Source organism: Galendromus occidentalis, unplaced genomic scaffold (assembly GCF_000255335.2).
Source record: "Galendromus occidentalis unplaced genomic scaffold, Mocc_1.1 scf7180000076600, whole genome shotgun sequence".
NCBI classification, from domain to species: domain Eukaryota; kingdom Metazoa; phylum Arthropoda; class Arachnida; order Mesostigmata; family Phytoseiidae; genus Galendromus; species Galendromus occidentalis.
The window spans coordinates 727,447-746,139 of NW_003804589.1; the positions used below are offsets into that span (position 1 = coordinate 727,447).

An 18,693-nucleotide genomic window follows, 5' to 3' on the forward strand; every position below is an offset into this window, starting at 1 on the left:
GGAGCAACGCAAGGTGGGGTGGAACTATCGGCGGCTGAGAGAGTGGACACGGAGCGGGAATCGGGCGGGTAGGCGAGAGATATTGACGGCTATTGTTACCCGCCGGAGATGGTCCGCGGAGTTCTGTCATTGGAACGGCAGGTCGGCTGTCCATCGTCAGTTCTTCCTCGGATCTCGCTGGACGACTTTGATGGACGGCGCTTGCAAAGTCAGCTCCCAGAAGGACCAGTCAGACACCTCAACGAAATAGGTCTGTGATGACGTCGATCCCGCCAAGACTACGGCCGTCATCAGTAGCCCGAAACTGGCAAACCCCCAAGCCTGGCCGGGAGAGCGACGATGCGGGAGAAGCGAAAAAAAAAGAGAGAAAACGGGAGACGAAAGCTCGAGGCTCCGGGAGCAGGTAATCCAGGGACGCTCGAGAACCGTGCTGGATATCACTTGCACGATACGTGTGAGGTCTTCATGTAAGTCACCGCGAGCTGAGCTCGACAGCGAGCGCCGACGCTTCGACAGAGCGAGGAATAAGAGAAAACCACTTCGCTAGCGTATTCCGTTATGATGCGAGCGTTCTCTCCCCTGAGACTGCTCCTCGTGGCGTTTAAAGATTGTATTGTGGTCCCAGGGAGAGACTCCGGCGAGGGAAGAAGCGAGAAGGAAAAAGAGTTTTTGCTGAGACCGCACCGACAACGGGGGGGAGCCGGTCTCATATCCAAATGCGTTCGTCTGTCTGGCTGTCTTGCCGAACGTTTGCCTGTCTCTCGAGTAGTCAGTCCGTCAGTCAGTCAGTTAGACTGACTTCAGATCTGCCTGACTCTGCGTCGAACGAGCGGGCGAGCGTCAGTCTTATGCAGCACATTACGTGGAGTGAATTTGCATTTGCATCTACCAACTGAGTCTAGAAGTCGTTTGCTGCACCCAGTTCTGTTCGGGAGCTCACTGGTAGGCTCACAGTCAGGTTGACTTAATTCTCTCGCGAGCGAAGGCGGAATGGAATGCTGAGTTCCTCTTCGCGATAAAGTGAAGTTGTCTCAGGGTCGTCACATTGGAGGCTAGAATTTGGAAAGGAGGGGTGGATTCGCAAACAGTCATCACTCACCTGATGCGCCTCCAGGGCACTTCTGCACGTAAGCCTTTCCGGCTCGAGTCCAATTCCAGTATAGATTCCTCGCCGTCGTCGGAACACAGGATAGTGACTTTGTCGTGTCGACGTAGTCGCTATCGGGATTGTCTTCCGTGGGGACTGAAAAAGATTTTAAATGAAATCAGCTCTCCGGGTGCGAAGGGAAGAATGCCGAGGGGAGGGATACTTTTTGGAAACTGATTCTCTCGATAACCCACGGTGTAATATTGCAAGCCTAAATGTTTGCAGATGACGGAGGCAGTGGCCGCTGAACGCGATCAAGAGAGGGTCTCTCTCGAAACCGCCAGCGTGGCGATAAAAATGACCGCTCTCGTCGGGTGGCAGACCGACATATTCCCCAGAAACACTCTACGTGTACTCCGAAATCCATCAGACATCATGGAGCATAGGCAAGTGCGCAAGAACTACACTCCGGGGTCGCCAACCCTCTGGCTTTGTTTAATTACTATCGTAGGTGGGCACTTGGCGGAGCGGACGGACAGTAGAACAATACTGCGGGGGGAGCCGAGTGAGTGTATGTATGAGTCCGAATGTGCAAGCGCCGAAAAGGGATGATGTCCACAAAACAATGAAGTCAGACCGCTGCTCTAATGTCGTGCCACTCGCTGTGTAGTGGTCGCTGCTGCTCCTGCAACCTTTATGTCCAGCCTGACCACCGAAGGTATTTCAATTATGGCAGCTCTCTCCGCTCAGACCTCGGCCCCGACGACTGATAGCTGACTGTTTGTCGGCATGTCTGTCAGGCGGACGAGCACAATAAGAGAGCGTCTACGCGAGAGTGGTAAGCCACGGCTGTCCAACTTTGATAGGAGGCGAATACCGATCGAGCGAACATGGGCTGGTCATCCGGTCGAATATCGTTGAGGAGGAAAATTAGAGGATAACTCGTTCGGAGGATCAAGCGAAATACGGCCAGCATTTCAAGGAACCGCGAGCCACGACCAACCGAAGAGCCGATTTCTGAAACGCCATTCGGCACGTAAGAGCTCTGTGCACGTCGCAGTCAAGGAGCCATTATCAATTATGGAAGCAGGCTCTAACATCCGAGAAACTGGCACGAGCTCATTCTCCTGGTTAATATTTCGCTCGAATGTTCCCACAAGCTCCTCGGAGTGGTAGCACTTGCCACGCGCGAACTCTTTCGAACAACTGGGGCAGCGCGGAGGCGAACAGAGAATTTTCAGAAAGCCATTCTCTCTGTTTGAATTGCGCTGTGTTACAAGGGTTGAAACTGAGTTTGGACTCCAGTCACAATGTTCCTCTCTGAGATCGCTTGAGTCTTTTACTCTGAGCTGTAGACATACGGGAAACTTCGTCTCGATTCACAGATGCTAGTTGTCCGGGGTAACCCGCGGCAGTGGTGGAGCCCGTGAGCATGCCTGGGGGACGGCCCGCAGAGTGACCATTACCCACGTCACCGCTCACGTCTTCTCTCTCGTGCTTGATTGGCACTCGATGGAAAAAGTTTCGGAAAATCCACTCACAAGGCGCAGGACGCTCCGGAGGCAGCATCGGCTCCTGTGCGAACCTCGGCGTCGGGGGTATGCTCGCGGTCGTTGTTTGTACCGCGGTGATTTCCGCTGTTGGAGGCATGGACGTCGTTGTCGTTGACGTCGTTGTTGGCGACGTAGAGACGACATCTTCCTCTGACGAATTCCGGATCACCGGCTGAGCCGTCGTCGTTGTTGTCGTCGTCGTCGTCGATGAAGCTAAGGACGCTGCAAAGATGTAATGCTGATTAGTTCAAGATTGATCTCCGAGCTGTTCCCGGTTCCCGAAGTCTACGATCCGCCATCGATGCAGTTCACCCCATTGGAGGTTCTCCGGGGCAGCGGAGCATCGAAGATGGTCGCAGACTCGCCGCGCGCTATCAGGTTTAGGTAAATTGATCTCTTTATGCGTCATCGTGGTAATCAAGCACTGTTCCCCGATCGGTATGATTTCGCTTGCGCTCGAACAAGAGCAAACACTCGGTCCTCAACCCTTGCTTGGTTCGCGAGTCCCTCTCCTGAACGCATATTTGAAGAGCTACTCGATGAACTGGATGCGGATCACGGCTGTCCCCGCGTAACTCGATATTTTTGTACATTTAATTATTTTATAGAGATCTTCCCAAATCTGAGCGCCAGAAAAGAGGATATGTCGATCGGCCGACCTTCCGTTTTGATACGGCGGTCTAAAGCAAGCTTGGAGAACTCGTAACGCAAGCGGAGCGCAAGGGAGCAGAATAACAGGGGAAAAGAATCTTCAGCGCGCTTCGCGCCTCCCAGCCGCGCAGGGGCGTTCCGAACGGCGCAATCATCCGTCCAACAAGGCCGTGAGCGTCGCTCAAGGGCACGGACGTATTAAGTAGTTTCACTCGGAAATTCATAATCGACAGCGAGGCCCGGGAGCGACAGATGAAAAGGAAGCGGACCCACCCCTCGGAGTCACTCTCTAGAATTCCAGTGAGCCCGTCGGGATCACTCGCGTCCGCTTCCAGTCCACTAAAGAATGGCCGCATGGGATGAGCTTTCGCGAAGATAGCGATTAGCTCTGAATGAAACAGAAGAATAACACGTGAAGGCAGTTTTCTACGCCACAACGGTTGACAGCTTAGCTATCTCCCCCTCCACCTTATCCCTCCTTATTCTGATCTGCTGCCTAGATCGTACGGATTCTACGAGCGTCGCGGACGCGTGACTCCACATTCCTCCGAGCTGACTGTGCCCCGTCGGAAACGACGGGATCCGAGAGTAAGTTCGAATTATCTCTTTCAATAAATTCGAAGTGCTTCGAGGTGCTTCCTCAGAGTGAGTTCGTCCCGCCTGAAGCTGTCGCTTTCGCTGCTGACATTTCCGGTGGATGTAAGCATTGCACCGCTGACCGTCACGACAGCAGCTATACATCTCGAACTTTCTCTCCCCATCGGCTCGAGATAACGTCATTCTCCATTCTTCCCGGTGGGTCGACGTTTAGTCGTTGTGATATTCTCCCAGAGACAGACACTTCGTTTTTTCTTCCCTCACCGAGGTGACTTCCTCCCCATCTCGCTCAGCCCAAGCGAAGCTTCCATGCGCTCGGGCGGTAGCTCGGTCAATTGCTTCGTTCGTAGTGCAAGGGTCGAATAGAGACGCCGCCGTCTACAATGTTCTTATCTGAAATGTCGTCGGCTCTCTTGCCTTCTTGCCAGACCGAGGCCGCCGCCGGAGCCGTGAACGACGGGTCGTCACGGCTGCGCGATCTGCAAACGAGGGATCGACCTCGCTCGTCGATATCTTTCCGATGTCGTAGTTGACTTGCGCCACCGCCGACATTTGCCTCCTCCGCCTTCGTCTCCCCGCTGTACTCTTCGAACTGAATCTTCGACCGTCCTACCGCTAGGTCTCCGCTCCCCGTCCCGTCATCAAATCAAGCGCGGACGACGCTGCCGCCGCCACCGCCGAATAAGCCCCCGCCACCCCCCCCCCCGATAAGCAGCCGAGCGACTCGAGGGAAAATCAGCTCGGGAACTTGCAGCGTTGCACCATCAGAATGCGCGTCACATACCGTTGGGATGGAAGGAAAATTACTGCAGTCGTGAAACTGTCGTTCGGAAACGCCACACAGTTTTTCAAGAGATTTCAGGGAAAGATCGTCGGAACCCTAGAAATCGAAACTATTCGTCGAAGAGAGGAGCGGAGATTCGTTCGAATAGATACTTTCGTGTCCGTCGGAAGGATCTCAAGATGCTCCACACGGAGGTCGACGGGAGCGGCGGGAGCGCACGATTCGCTCTCGGCTCTCCTTTCACACTGTTCTCCAGTGAAGCTGCAATTAGTGAGCAGCAACTCGTGGATGATTGATGCTGTGTGATAGAATGAGGTTCCGGACGGGCTAATTCGATTCAGCCAATCTCGAGGAGGCCACCGCACAAAAGCAATCAGTTGCCGAAAATCCTCGTTCCTCGCTCGCCCAATCGCGCTCATCCTGTTTCCACGCTCACCGTACTTGGCTTACCGGTTTTCTTCAGTTACGTTTGGTAAAGCGAGCACGTTCGTCGCCAAGCCAAGTAAAAGCAGCCTATTCTGCTTTCATTCCCCTTTTGCCTCGTTCATCGTGCGTCATCGACTTCGTTATATCATCTATCTATCTACCGTCCAGACAGTTCCATCGGAGCCATTGAGCAATAGCGGCACCGATTGATCCTCCATCAATTCGAAAAACGATCCTCCAATTGCCTTTCTCATGAATGCCTTAATTGATCGGATCACTACTAGTGAACTCGGAAGAGATCGAGAGGAATACTCTCTCTCGCTCTGTCCTACCAACTCGAATCTCCGCACGAGCGGACCCAGTGACGCGAATAAGGGAAACGTATCGTTTCGCGAGTTGACGTTCGTCGCGAGACGAGCCGGATACGAATTCGTGTTTGGCGATCGAGAGTCGCGCAATGCCGGCGATAAAGTCCCAGCTGCTAGCCGTCATCAACGTTTTCGGAGTCGCCCCCGAAACACTGTCGCCGCTACCACTGCGTCGCTGCCATCGCCCCAGAGAAGGAGTTGGAAGAGACAACGACGGCTGCGAGACGACGAATGACGCATGACTCTGTTTTCCCCCTAGCGACTGCAGAACGGCGGCAACGTTAACGAAAAGGGACGGAGCGCTGCCGGAGGCTCGTTCAAACATGTCTACGCATATCAAGCAGGGACAGTCAGTTGACAGGGAAACAAGCTCTGAATGGGGGATACGAAGACGACTTCAGAATAAAGAGATACAACTGCTACAATTGAAAAAACGCTCCGCTTGAATCCTCTCCCTTACGTCAGAGGTCAAAGCAATACCACAAGATGATGCCCGGATTCCGTCGATGCGGGCATTCGGTAGTTCCCCACGCGAACCCACCAGCTTGGTAAGATAAGTCCCCCCCTTCTCCGCTCATTCATTAGCAAGACGTTCGCGAAGTCTTATTATCGCGCTCTTTATTCCCCGTGTTGACATCGGGAGACCCTCGTCGCGTGAATAAAAATTGTTTGTCTCCGGAAACGAACGAATACTCTCCGAACGGTGATTTTTGCCCGCAGGACGGGCACGGCGACTCGAAGCGAGCAGCTGATGTTTTAGTGCAACGTTGGCGAATAAATAAATTTTTGACATTTCCCGTCAGTTGGTCCACGACTTGGCTCTGCTGAGAGACGAGCCGAGTTTTCCGAAGCGTGAACATGAAGACTTAGAAGACCTGAGCGAGTGGTTGAGTGGGTGGGTGTATGCATGGATGGGTGGATGCATGCATGCAGCCACGCTTGTGGGCCCTCTCGAAGACGCTCTCGCACTTGGTACACAAGAGCGCATAAAAATACAATTCTCCTCGCTACAGTACAAGTGTGCCCGGATTCGCCGGACTCGAGTCGCGGTGGTCGCGACGTTCGTTCATTTTGACACGGCATCACAGCTTCTGCTAGTCGAAGCACTTCGAGGAAGAGAAGACCCGGAGACGATCGGCGATTCCGACGAATCGCAGAGCTCCAAGGTCGTACATATTTCGTTACAGGTGAGGCGGTGGTGAATTTGTCACAATAGGTGGAGGATCCGCCGATCTTAACGACATACCAGCCGCAATAAATGCCACCAAATATAAATAAAATACAAACGAAAAGACAAGATGAACATCATCTCCGGTCATCATCCTGTGTGCCAAGGGCGAAACGCTTCGTTCCAGGGTGCGTCCCGCCTGCCCACCCGCCTGCGTTGCCGCCTTTCCCGGCTCAATTTCCCGCTCCCCCTCCCCCTCCCCCTCCCCCTCCCCCTCCCCCAAAGTTTCCCCCAACTGCATTCTTCTATGGGTGTACTTGGCCAAGTACGTTCCCTTATTTCTCCCCGCTGTTCCTCATGAGATGTGAGCGGCAGTGGCTTGCAGCTCGGCTGGTCCGTCCGTCCCCGGGTCTCCCGTTCGAGATATGTTATAAATATTAAAGCAGTGACGTGTCTTGCCCACCACCCGCAGCTCTTTTGCTGAACTCTGCGGGACAACTTTTCAAATTTTCACAGGACACGCGTCCTCGGTCGACGATTTCTTGAGCGAATGCGAGCAAGTCGTCTTCACGGGGAACCAGACACGAGAGAGGGGAAGATCAAGGAAGGAAGAGAGCGGAGAATGACCGCGAGACGAAACCAATAGGCATCGATAATGGGATCATGGGTCCGCCGCCGTCGCCGCCGCCGCTGCTGCTCATTTTGCCTAGCAGTCCGCTTGGCTGAGCGAGAATCGCACGTGTCGCAGCGGTTTTTAATAAGAATGATTAGATTTATTGTTGTTCGTTTATTCCAAGCCGAGAAGTATCGCTCAAAGAAAGCTGCTCTACCATGAAGTGGTGCGATGAGTTCAGAGTCTCGAAATAGGTGCTTCGGGGCCAGCACAATTTTTTTCTCGCCATTCCCCCGTCCCAACAGCTGGATGCCGGGCGTCGGGATATGGGAGGTAGAATGGGAGGGTTTTGAAAGTTGACTCCACGTTGATCCGCAAAATTCTACAGCGAGCTCAAGAGGATGAAGGACAGACTATGGTGAGCGTCGATACATACGCACTTTCTCTTTCCTCAAGGCAAGCATGGCAGACTCGATGGTGGAAGGACAGAGAGCGGTCTTGTGGGGGATATTAAAAACTTTTTCTCCACTCGCTAGGCATCGTTGCGAGCGAAAAGTCAGAAAAATCGAACACACCAGATCCACTGGCAGGTTTTGTCGACCCCTCGTCAGCTGCGGACAACCTCCAGTTGATCCGCTACGCCTTCCAGCCCACATCCCTTAGAAACTAGGTAGCTCGAAACTTTTCATTCATCCTTTAAGCTCCTCGCTCCCCTCCCCGTCTGGTTCTGTCGCTCGCAGATTATCAACGAGAGAAAGAATATCAATCCAAGTGAGACGCAGAGAGCGTGATTCCGGATATTTTTTATCCCGAAAAGAGGCGGAGCTCCCCCGCCGTGTCGTCCCGCTGCGCGAGAAGAATCTATCACTTTTTCCACGCGAAACTCACCGAGGGTACAGTTGTACTGAACTTCCAGATACTTGATCGTACCCGGACACGGATCATCGAAATTTTTCGCTGAGACCTGCACACTACAGGACTGCTTGTTCATACACCTGCAAGGATTAAGGAATGGTTTTAGAAGCTGTGAATTGAGGGATGCATTTCTCCGGAGTCTGACACACGTCGCCCCATATTTCTTCCTGCTTCGGTTGCCGCTTTTGACAAACGATGAAGTGCAACGGAAACACCACCGAGACAGCTAAGGCGAACGGTGGCGGAGGGATCCGGTGGGGGAGAATATCAAGCTCGGATCAAAAAGCGCTGACACAATTTTTGGGATCGCGATGCGTACGCAGAAGGGGAGCAGGAATCTGCTTGCGAATTCAAGCTCGCAAGAGTCGTTCCGATCGCGCAGAGACGGCACAGCGACTTCGAGCACACGCAGTGTGTGAACCCGTTGGGAGCCCGACCGGCTCATCGGGAGCGACGGAAGCAAATCCACAAGGAAGCCAAAAACAGGAAGGCAGACTGATTCTCGAGGCAACAAACGAGTCGACTGACCGACCGATGGTTGGATCAGCAAGACAAGAAAATCGAGTTGTCCAAACATGGCAATTCGTCGCCAAGTAATCCCCGCTGCATTGCTTCAGGCCTTCTTTCCTCTCTTCATTCCTTCCATCTGAGCATACCCTTCCAAGCCTCCTGGACAAGCCAGTGCCCATACCAAGTGGATATTACAGACTGTCGCGTACTGCCTCCGCTGTCGCCCTCTTCTCAGTACCCGTAAACCTTCCCGAGAGGGTCGTCGACCGCTTCGGCCTAACATATAGACTCCTTCAGAGGGGGGTTCCCGTGCCGAAGTGAAAACAAAGACCCACTGACAGACTCTCCGCTCCTTATTCCTCGCCGAGTATCGAAGCAGCCCGAGCGTCGACCTTTCACCAGCAGGAGAGCTTCCGAGCTCACCGTGTGAAGGAGGAACGGTCGGGCACACAATCGTTGTCGGTGTTGATCATGAAGAAAATTAGTTCCCCTACCAATCCTTGAAATGAATCCTCTTCTCCTCCACTAAGGTGGCCGGAAGCCCCTTTCGAGCAAACACTCTCTCTCTCAGGGAGCGAACTCTGCTTGACGTGGTGGTGTCAATTGCTCGGTTTGATTCTCTAAGACCACTAGCAGCCTGTTGTTCTTTTCTGCTCAACAACTTGTCGGACTTGTCGTCCCAACAAGCCCCGCAGGAAATGAGGAAGAGGAAAGGAGAGAGCAAGGCTCACGATACGCACCGTTTCTCCATGATGAGATGAGACTTCCACGACATGCAATTGACGGACATGTCGATTTTGGCCTGAGGATTACAGATGCTGACACTGAGACGACCATAGTTGGCTCGTACCAAGTGTATGACGTAATTCTCCTTACACGCAATGTTCAGGGTCATTCCCTCGCATGCATACTCAGTTTGGTACTCTATCCGGTCTGAAATAAGAGAAAAAGAGGGAGTTAGTCGGGCTAGGAGCGTGGTACCGCATTTTATGGGCGCTTTTCAGAAGGAAATTCTCTCATTCGAGGCTTATGAAGTGTTCGGAGGAGCAGATTCTCGATGACAGAGCTCGTTCGGATTCATTTACTGGCTCTCGGCCCATAATAGCGAGCGGGGTCATACAAGTTGCAGTCGGGACTGAATTTTCCAAGAAGACCCTGGCTCAGTTTTGCCAGGTCGGAGTCTCGCTCACAGATATTGCTACGGTCGGAGGGCTACATCCACCTGTCACGTTCCCTTTTGCCTTCGAGCGAGCGGGAAAAGCGGGCGACTGAGAGATTCAGAGGAAAATACTAAGAGACATCATAAGATTCTCGAAGGGAACGTCTCACTCCGTCGCCACCACTCCCGCGCCGTTCAATATTAGCGGGAGCAGCTGCCGCTCGGTGCAGGGTTACGCCTCGTCCATAGCAGGGATTTCTCTGAGACATTGAGACGAATTTCACCGAGTTCGACTGTTGTTCTGGGTGGGATGGGGACTATCCTGCAGAACGAAGTAGACCTGCGCACGGCAGGACAACTCGGAACACTCTCCCGCAGTATCCATCGACCAAGTGATAGAGAAACTGAATTTGAGTCTCCTGAGGGTTCCAATGCATAGGAACGAGGGAGAGGAACAATGCGAACTGAAAGTTGTACAGCTGAGCATCGTCGTTGACAGTTCACTTTGGATGTGGATAATCCGGAGGAACAGATATTTCAGGAGGAGACGAAAAACGCGGTAAGAGCTCTTTAGCGGTGAGAGAAGGCTCGGACGTGTTCAATGGGCGAGTCCACGAGGGGAAAACGCATTCCTTCTCGGGATTTGGGAGTTTCCTCTGAGCTGCTACCACAGGAGACAAACAAAATTCGCTTTCGTGATGGCTCGCCTCAGAGAGCAAGAGCCCACCGAGATGAACAAAGAAGGGAGGACGACAACGGCGGCGACGACGACGACGACGAGTAAGATTGACAGGACGCCGCCGTCGCAAGGAGGATGCGTTCCGCTGCTGCTCATATCATGCAAATGAAAACAAAGACTGTCGTCTTCGTCGCCCCAAACGTTGACTCGACCGTTTGCTCCACTCGCTTGCCTGGCTCCGTGTATCCTCGCTAACTGTCCTGGTCGCAGGCCCCCGGAATACGTCACCGCGCATACCGTCACGACAGCTCATGCTTCGTTTTGGTGGCGGAGTGATGCACCCGAATTGTTCGTGTGTGTAGAGCTAGCGAAGGCAGTGGGTTCGGGTGTCGGTGTGCACCGTTTCTCCAATCCACATAAAACGGACGAGTCCGCGAGAGAGCACACAACAAACGGGCAACAAATCAGATCCGAAGGACACAGCCGTACAAGGTGCACCCGAGGGCCGTCTGTCGAAGGAATAGAGCGGCCTCATAACTCTTCCAGCAGGACAACGACACGGCGGTCCGCATTCAGCGTGGGTAGTCCTTCTGGCCAGCCCCGAATGAGATTCTCGAGTAGCGCATGATCCCGAGGCTGGCCGGCAGAAAATGAGAGCGGGCAAATGTATTTGCCGCTCCGGTGATTCCCGGGGATACCCTGTCCGCGAGTCGGCTACGAAACCAGGCGAGGACTCTCCGCGGCGATGGAAGTCAGAGATGGCCGGACGCCACGGCGTCCTGAGCCGAGACTTCTCGGACAGCTACCCGGTCCGAGGCTCGAATGGAACGAGGAGAGCGAACGACAGAGTCCGGGGTTAGGAATTTGAAGGCGATCCCAATTCATCGAAAACGTCTAAGTCATTTTATTTCCGTACCTGACATTCACCCGATCGGCGCCCGCCTCAGGGACATTAGCTCACCGCGCTCTAGTCATTCATCTCCATACGTCCATACAACCCATCCAGTCAGACGCAATACGAGCGAATCGAAGAGCGGCTCTTATTCCTCTGTATCGATTTTGAGAGCGCGATGCTGCGCGACGCCTTCGACCTGACCGTCGGAGTCCCAGGGATGCCGGTGCTCCAGCGCGGCTCGAATCGACTATGTTCGAAAATTGCAGACATCACGCCAAGAGGAACACGAAATGACTTGTCACAAAGTGAGACATCACTTCTCTAGGGACGACTAGGCAGAACCGCGCCGGCAGCGGCGGAGACGTCTTCTCTAACGGCATCAAGTCCGACAGCAGCAACAACAATGACAATCGTAACCGAGACAACAAAGATTATTGAAATCGGATACGGGACCCGCGCCGGAGCGGGTTCCTCCTTCCGCCTCGTGGGCCCAAGCTCGATGGGATGCTGCTTGCTTACGTTTGTTCCCTTGAGACAAACAATTATATTCCTGTTACGTCGCAGCTGTGGCGTATATCGAATACGCCGGCGGAGAAGGCGCTACGGTCATATGACTCAGGAGCAGCGACGCCAACAAAGCTACCGGAGGATCGGCGGTTCTTCCCGCTGCTAATCGATCCGATTTCCCGAGCTGATGGAAAAACTCAGGTTCCCACACGCTCCGAAGTTATTCCCGCCGTGGAATTTGCTGGAGCCGCTATCTTTGGCGAGTAGTGAGGCAATATGGGCTCCACCTATGAGTCGATTCATCTATTTCGCTGCATCGGCACAGAGACCTACGAAACAGTATATTTGCATACCATGCTACCGAGCAGCTTCACTTCCGGAGTGGCGGCGGCAATCTCGAGGGTCGGGGGGGGGGGGCGAACGGCGGTAGCTAGTGCTGATGCCATCGCCACCGAGCACTCCGGCAAGCCAGGCGGGCTTACCCAGTCGGTCTCGCTTTTAAACTCACAAAGACACAATTTACATAAAAACACCCCCAGCCTCGCCCCTATTAGATTCTACTGGAAGCAGAAGCTCCAGTGCGCTCTCTGCCCCTCCTCCGCGACCGTCGAGGAAGAATGAGATATATAGCGAGCGGGAAAAAGGAAGAAAGACCAGGTCGGCCGGAAAAGCCCGGATTAGAGCCAGCACCGCTCCACAAACCCGTCTCAAGGCACTGCCGCCCCTGCGTCATGTGAGCTGTGTCTTTTCTTCTCTCCCGACAATGTGTATGCGGCCCTTGAATGTCCCTTCGCAAACCGGTTGGATGAGATCAACATTTTTTTTGTAGTGAATTCCTCAGTAGCGCCACGTGCGAAAGTCGTGAAATCTCCCACCGGGTACTTGGGATTTTCAACCTCCCAGCTGTTGTGAGGCCGTCCCGGGGCCGTGGATTTCCAGGCTCGGACTAATCGATTAGGTACTATTAATATCCATCGACCGATACCGGGCGGGACATCGGCATCTGGCTCCGTTGCAGCTCTTTATTCCCTGTCTCGGTCTACGTCAAGGTCCCGGCGGTATTAATCGAGTTAGTCTAGTCCCACATCAGAGAATCGCTCCCTGCGGGACTGGGGACGAAACCTAACCGCAAGGTTTTCCCGGATCCGACCGGTGTCTCCGCTCTTCATTGCTCTATAATGTGATCAAGACCCGTTCTCTCACTTGGAGAGCTATGTACTCGTTGTGAAAGGTCTTATCCTCTGGCAGAGTCCGCTTTGTAAAGAGTTAGACGAATCGGGCTAAACGCTGTTCAGCGTCGATGGATCCAGCGAAGTATACTGCGGTGGATTTCCGAGGTGAATCCGGAACCGCTCTCGAGCCTCTCTCTAGAGAAATTCCCTGACTAATCGATGGGGGCGGAGCAGAAGCTCATCCGAAATATTGATACTCAAGACGCCACGCGTTCCGATCGGGATCCGTACCTCTGTTCCGGGGAGATTGGGTCACTGGCGGGGGAGGAACAACTGGAAAAGATAAAAGGAAAACACAAAATCAACAAAAACTCTCCGAAGCTGAGTGATGACCAGGGACAACATAATATAACAGATGGATGCTCATGCAATAAAGTAAAGCTCGCCAGAAAAATGACTTGCGGAAAAACGAAAACAATTTCTCATGGAGAAGCTTAGATGTTCTGATTCTGGCGATGCCGCCGCCGTTCCGAATCCGCGAAAGAACACAAATAGGACGACTGAAAACCACTGTGGAACAACGAAGGCCGGCGAGCCTCCTCCGGTCGGATAGATGGTCGGAAAAGCCGGACTTGAGTCGTTTGTTCCGGATATTGAGGAATTTCGCGTCCCACCGAAGGGAGCCTATTTTGGCTAGCCGTCAAATCGACATTCGGTCGCAGCCGACGCTAAAGCTCCTGTTTCACTGTTCCAAACAACGTATTGGAAGCCCACCACCACCGTAGTCGACGACGACCTCGGATCCGTGCCGACAACCCCTCCCCCGACCAACTTTCATCCTCGACCTACGAATCCCGGAGTCCTCCGTCGTATCGCACGATGGAAAACGTTCAATAAATCTGTTTTCCCTCAATCGCTGCGGTTGTTATTGTTCGGGGATCGTTTGTGTCGTTGCGGTTGGAGAGGATTCCGACCGAATGGTTGAAGAGCACATTGTTGTTGCCTATGCCTACGGGGTTAGTAGAAATAATGAGGGGTGTTTTCGTTCCCTCGGAGCTCAAGGTGCGCTACTGGGACTCTCGTCGGATTTCCATGCGGAGAGCCTCGCTCCCGCACGCAACGTCTCTGAACCAGTTTGCTTTGATTGCAGTGACGGATTCGATGGCACTCGGTCGCGCCAAGAAGCCATCGTCCATCTCTCCGTGCTCGATTGTGAGTATGTGGGAGTCGTTCCAAGTATTCAGCCGAGACGATGCGAAGCCTCGTACTGCGACTAAAATGGAATCTCAGCGAGCCCGGCGACTCCTCGACATGGGTGAATCGAGTCAGCGCCTGCAGACAGCCCCTACAATAGAGACTCAGTCAGCTGATAGAGAGCACTCGGAGCGGCATGGCACTGAATCGAAATAAATATCCGTATAAATAAGTAAACACCGCATCAGTAGAAGTCAGGTCGGCTGGCTGGCTGGCCGGCCAGGGTATCGATCGCGCAGTGGCAATAAATCGTTGACTTGTTAGACGCTGCTCCACTCCAAATTGAGTTGCCTTCGCTAACAAATAGTGCAAAGTGGTTCCTCATTGGGGTGGGCTCTGCCACGCGAATCCAAATTTCTCATGGACGGTGACAGCGAGTTCTTGTTGATGAACATCGCCTGAGATTCAGTCGAAAATTCCACGTCTCTTCTAGACTGATGATTTCTCGCGTTTCGCAGCCGGCGACTCCCGCACGAAAGGATGGTCGACGGCACTCGATTAGAATCGGTTCCGAAGAGAACCATTCCATCCGATCGCGATCCCAGCCGCATACGTCGATGAAAATCGGCTCCGTATCATTGTATTTTATGATTCAAATCCCCGCTTCCGCCGATCGCGGGCTCTAATAAAGCATCGTGAGTTGTGAAGCGACACAGCTTTCGTCCGCCGGATTTTAGGGTAACTTCGTGAATCTATCACGCGATGGTAGGATGCGATTTGACCGTGAGCCGATAGTTACAAATTTCTTTCGCTCCATGTCTCTGGCGTTTTCCTTTTTCCCACCTTCTCCTCGGCTATTTGTTGCTTCTGGCTTAATAGGATTTCACAACTCGTCGGCCTGCATACGGGCTCCGATAAACTGGGTGGTTTTCCACGCAACATTCCTTGAGCACAGCCACGGCTCACGGATGAACTGCCGAAAAACTCGTTTTCGGAGAGTTTAAGGCCGACTCGGGCCGGACTGGATTGTCGAGCATTCTTTCCACGTTTGATCCCACATTCGTCTGTTCGCTTTCCCCATCGACTATGCCGTGTTGTTCTGTTGCAGAGTCGCCAATATTCGGCCAAAGAGAGCGAAGAGCAGTAAGCAGAACAGAGACCGCTGAAAAAAGATCGTTCTGACGCTTTCGTGACACTTCACACTCAGACCGCGACGCCGACGGAGGACTTCGGCTTCCATCAAGCCAAACAAAGTTTGGATTCTTCGTTTGGGTCGAGACATCGTCATCATCACCGACGTCGTTTGATACGGCTTGCTAAAGGGGAGTCGGAATAACGACTTATAAGAAAACGCTCACCGGTGACAGATCAAGCAGAGTTCAATTCGACATTTCAGTCTACAGACGGGTAGCGGGCGTATTTTGTCGACAGTTGTGTTTTTCTACCTTTTTCTCTCATTCCACTCAATCAGTCAGTCAGCTCGTCGTTTTCTGCTAGTGCTGCTGCATCGCTGATGATTTCTTTCAACTTCCAACAATGACTAGGGCAGAGACGGGCCGGCATCGACAGAATTTAGCGAAGTTCGTCTCGCTTGCAGCCACTGACTGAGTTCCGTGGAGACATCAAGCGAGAAAACCAACTCCGCCCCGGGGCAAAATTTTGTCAAAGCGAAAAAAAAATGGCGACCGACGACGAGTAATGACGCGACATTTCGATGTCGCGGGTTGTGGCTTCACGACTCCGCGTGTCGATTCATCTGCGTCTAGAACTTTGTGTCTACCTGTTTCTGTCGGCCCGCCCGCCCGCTCACTCGCTCGCTCGACTGCCTCTCGGTCCACCCGCGCCCACAATGAATTTCTTCTGGTATGAGCACGAAAGCAAGTGAATCCCCCGATGATAGTCACAGGTAAATGACCACAGGAGGAACGATGATGCCGTGGAAACGACAGAATAATCTGCAACCATCCGCACTGCGCGCGTTAAGCTAGAGAAAAATAATCATAACAATAACAGCGGCAGCAAAACGCCCTCAAGCCGCTGCTGCTGCCGCAACCAATTTTCCGCCGAAAAGGTGACCGTTGTGTCACGAGAACTCCGCCAAATATCTCTGATGTACTTCCAGACACTCGACGTTCCGCAACGCGCTCTTCCTCGCCACGCTCCTCCATATCGCCCGAGTCCGCAAGCGGAAAGTTCGGAGCACCGAGCGGAAAACTTGGAACGACGTTTTCTTGGAAATTCCGGCCCGAATTCCGAATGTGCGATCGATCTCGGCGGTGGTCGGAGGAGCCTGATTATCCTGCCGTACCTCTGTCGAGGAATCAAAAGTTGGAACCGCTTTAGGGTGGTACTGCGTGCGCCATTGGATCATTAGGTATGATGCTTCAGTTTGACGGTCGACGGACCTTTAGAGTCAATGGTTGTCGGAAATGGTCAACGGCAGGTCATTTTACAATTGGTCATCCGTACATCGAGTGAGCGAAGTGGCCAGTGGACGGATGGATGGGTGTCAGTATGTTCATCAGTCTCCGGCTCGTTACGCCGTCATTGAAGTGCCGAACTCCATTACGAGTGGAAGTTTTGGCTTGGTGAGGATCGTCCACCTATCCCGAAACGAAGCCACACCAGGCTTACCCATGACCGACGCTCGGCGCACGAGTCCGCTGTCTGGATCCATAGTTTCAATGCACACTATCGGGACAACGGCAAGTTCGAGAGATGAGCGCAAACTCAGAGAAAGCTACCCGGCCCGACGGATAGACGAATGAACGAACGAACAGATGAACGAATGGATGGATGGATCGTGGGGACGACGACGCAGAACTTATCAAACAGGAGCCATCGACTCGCAGCGTGACATATTACAAATTAGGTGGAGACCTCGCACGCTCCGGGAGCACACGTTCGTCATGGCCGTAATTACCCTAGCTCAGTTGTAGTCGTGTTCGTCGCCGTAGCGTTCGTAGGCTCTCTCGTGGTGGTGGTGGTGGTCGTCGGAGTAGTCGTCGCCGACATCGCGGCACTTGACATCGCGCTGGCGGGGCAACGAAAACGAAAACCGAAATCCATTTTACATCATTAGAAGTGGCCCGCGTCAGTCGGGGGGCTGTTGTGCTCTGAGCTCCTCGATGCCTCGCCTCGACGCAGGAGAATGGGTTGCTGGGATGAATATTTCGGAGACAAGCGAATGACCGGGCTCACTCGACCCGGCGAGGATCTCGCGGCCGTGCGAACCTGCGGCTCGAAGACCGAGTACACTCGCTGACAGCTTTTCGGCTTACGGCTCACAACAGGGCCCAGAGAAGGTGTGGACGGGACGAAGTTCAATTAATCGGTGTTTCTCTACCTCGGTCGTATCCTAGTTACATTTTCCGCCGGGCCGCCGGCTCGTCCCGAATATCTTTTCGCTCTGAATTTTCAATAACGGAACCGAATCCTCTGCTGTCAATTACCTCCGGCGAGATGGACCGCGGCGATTGTCGCTGTTCGCTCGTCCCCGTCTGGCGGCAGGTCGACCGTTCGAACGATCTGCCTGACTAGATGGCTGACTGGTGAGACACAAAAAGATCGTTGCCTGGACACCGTAGGTTCGATGGGTCGAGACGAGGGACCAAAGAGGAGGGCGCATGTTCCACATTCTTCCACATCTTTCACTTGTTGGGCACTTTGTTTGATGTTCTCGAGCTTCGCCAGCCTCGTCTGCGAAATTTACTCTCGCCTGCCTGGTTCAATATATTTCGGTACAGTAGACCGACCCCCGACGAATAAATAGAAGCCACACACCCAAAAACGAAGGTACATATATCCATGACAGAGGGAGGTCTGAGGTAGCTATTGCTGTCGCGCAATCTAATGCTCCGAAGAGACTTTTCAAGTGTCCCATAGCGTCGCCCTCGTTCCGTATGAGGGGTCGTTGACAGAGCACTCGAGTACCCACTCCAGGTCAACTATGTACTTTCTCTAGGGCTCGCATTGTTCCTCCTCCAATGGCCGAACATGGGGGTGATATCATTTTCAAATCTTCCGCGATAACTTCGCCTTGTGTCGCAGAGGATGGTCGAGGAAATTTCATGATCTCGACGGACGCCGTGGGGCAAGAATCCTCACGGATCGGGAAAATTCTCGGGCAAAGATGAATCGTATACCGCGCTCTTATATCATCGCTAGCGGGAAGGTGGGAGTCGGAGGCTGCTGATTGGAAAACACCCGAGAGGGAAAGATGGCCCCGAGTTAAGGGACTTTGCGAAGGATCTTGCGAGTTAGACAACTTATCGGATAGCGGCATTATAAAAGAGATTTCGTTCTCTGTGCCGTTCTTCTTGGTACCGTTTTTAGCTCGCATAGAATGATCCGATTAATACGCGCCCGATAGCCCGACGGAAATCGACATACTCTGGCGAGATAGCTGCTCGCTT

General features: G+C 53.2%; 1 protein-coding gene across 1 annotated transcript in view; it reads right to left on the reverse strand.

Moving 5' to 3' along the window:
* The window catches only part of LOC108863684 (latrophilin Cirl), a 51,184-nt gene extending 34,268 nt beyond the window's left edge, over positions 1–16,916 (reverse strand). The window contains exons 1-6 of the mRNA XM_029110511.1: positions 16,913–16,916; positions 13,376–13,417; positions 9,413–9,605; positions 8,136–8,242; positions 2,629–2,862; positions 1,100–1,243 (exon numbers count right to left, since the gene is read on the reverse strand). Coding sequence (XP_028966344.1) covers positions 1,100–1,243; positions 2,629–2,862; positions 8,136–8,242; positions 9,413–9,605; positions 13,376–13,417; positions 16,913–16,916 — 724 coding nt within the window. The remainder of the gene's footprint in view (positions 1–1,099; positions 1,244–2,628; positions 2,863–8,135; positions 8,243–9,412; positions 9,606–13,375; positions 13,418–16,912) is intronic.
* Positions 16,917–18,693: the final 1,777 nt, after the last annotated feature.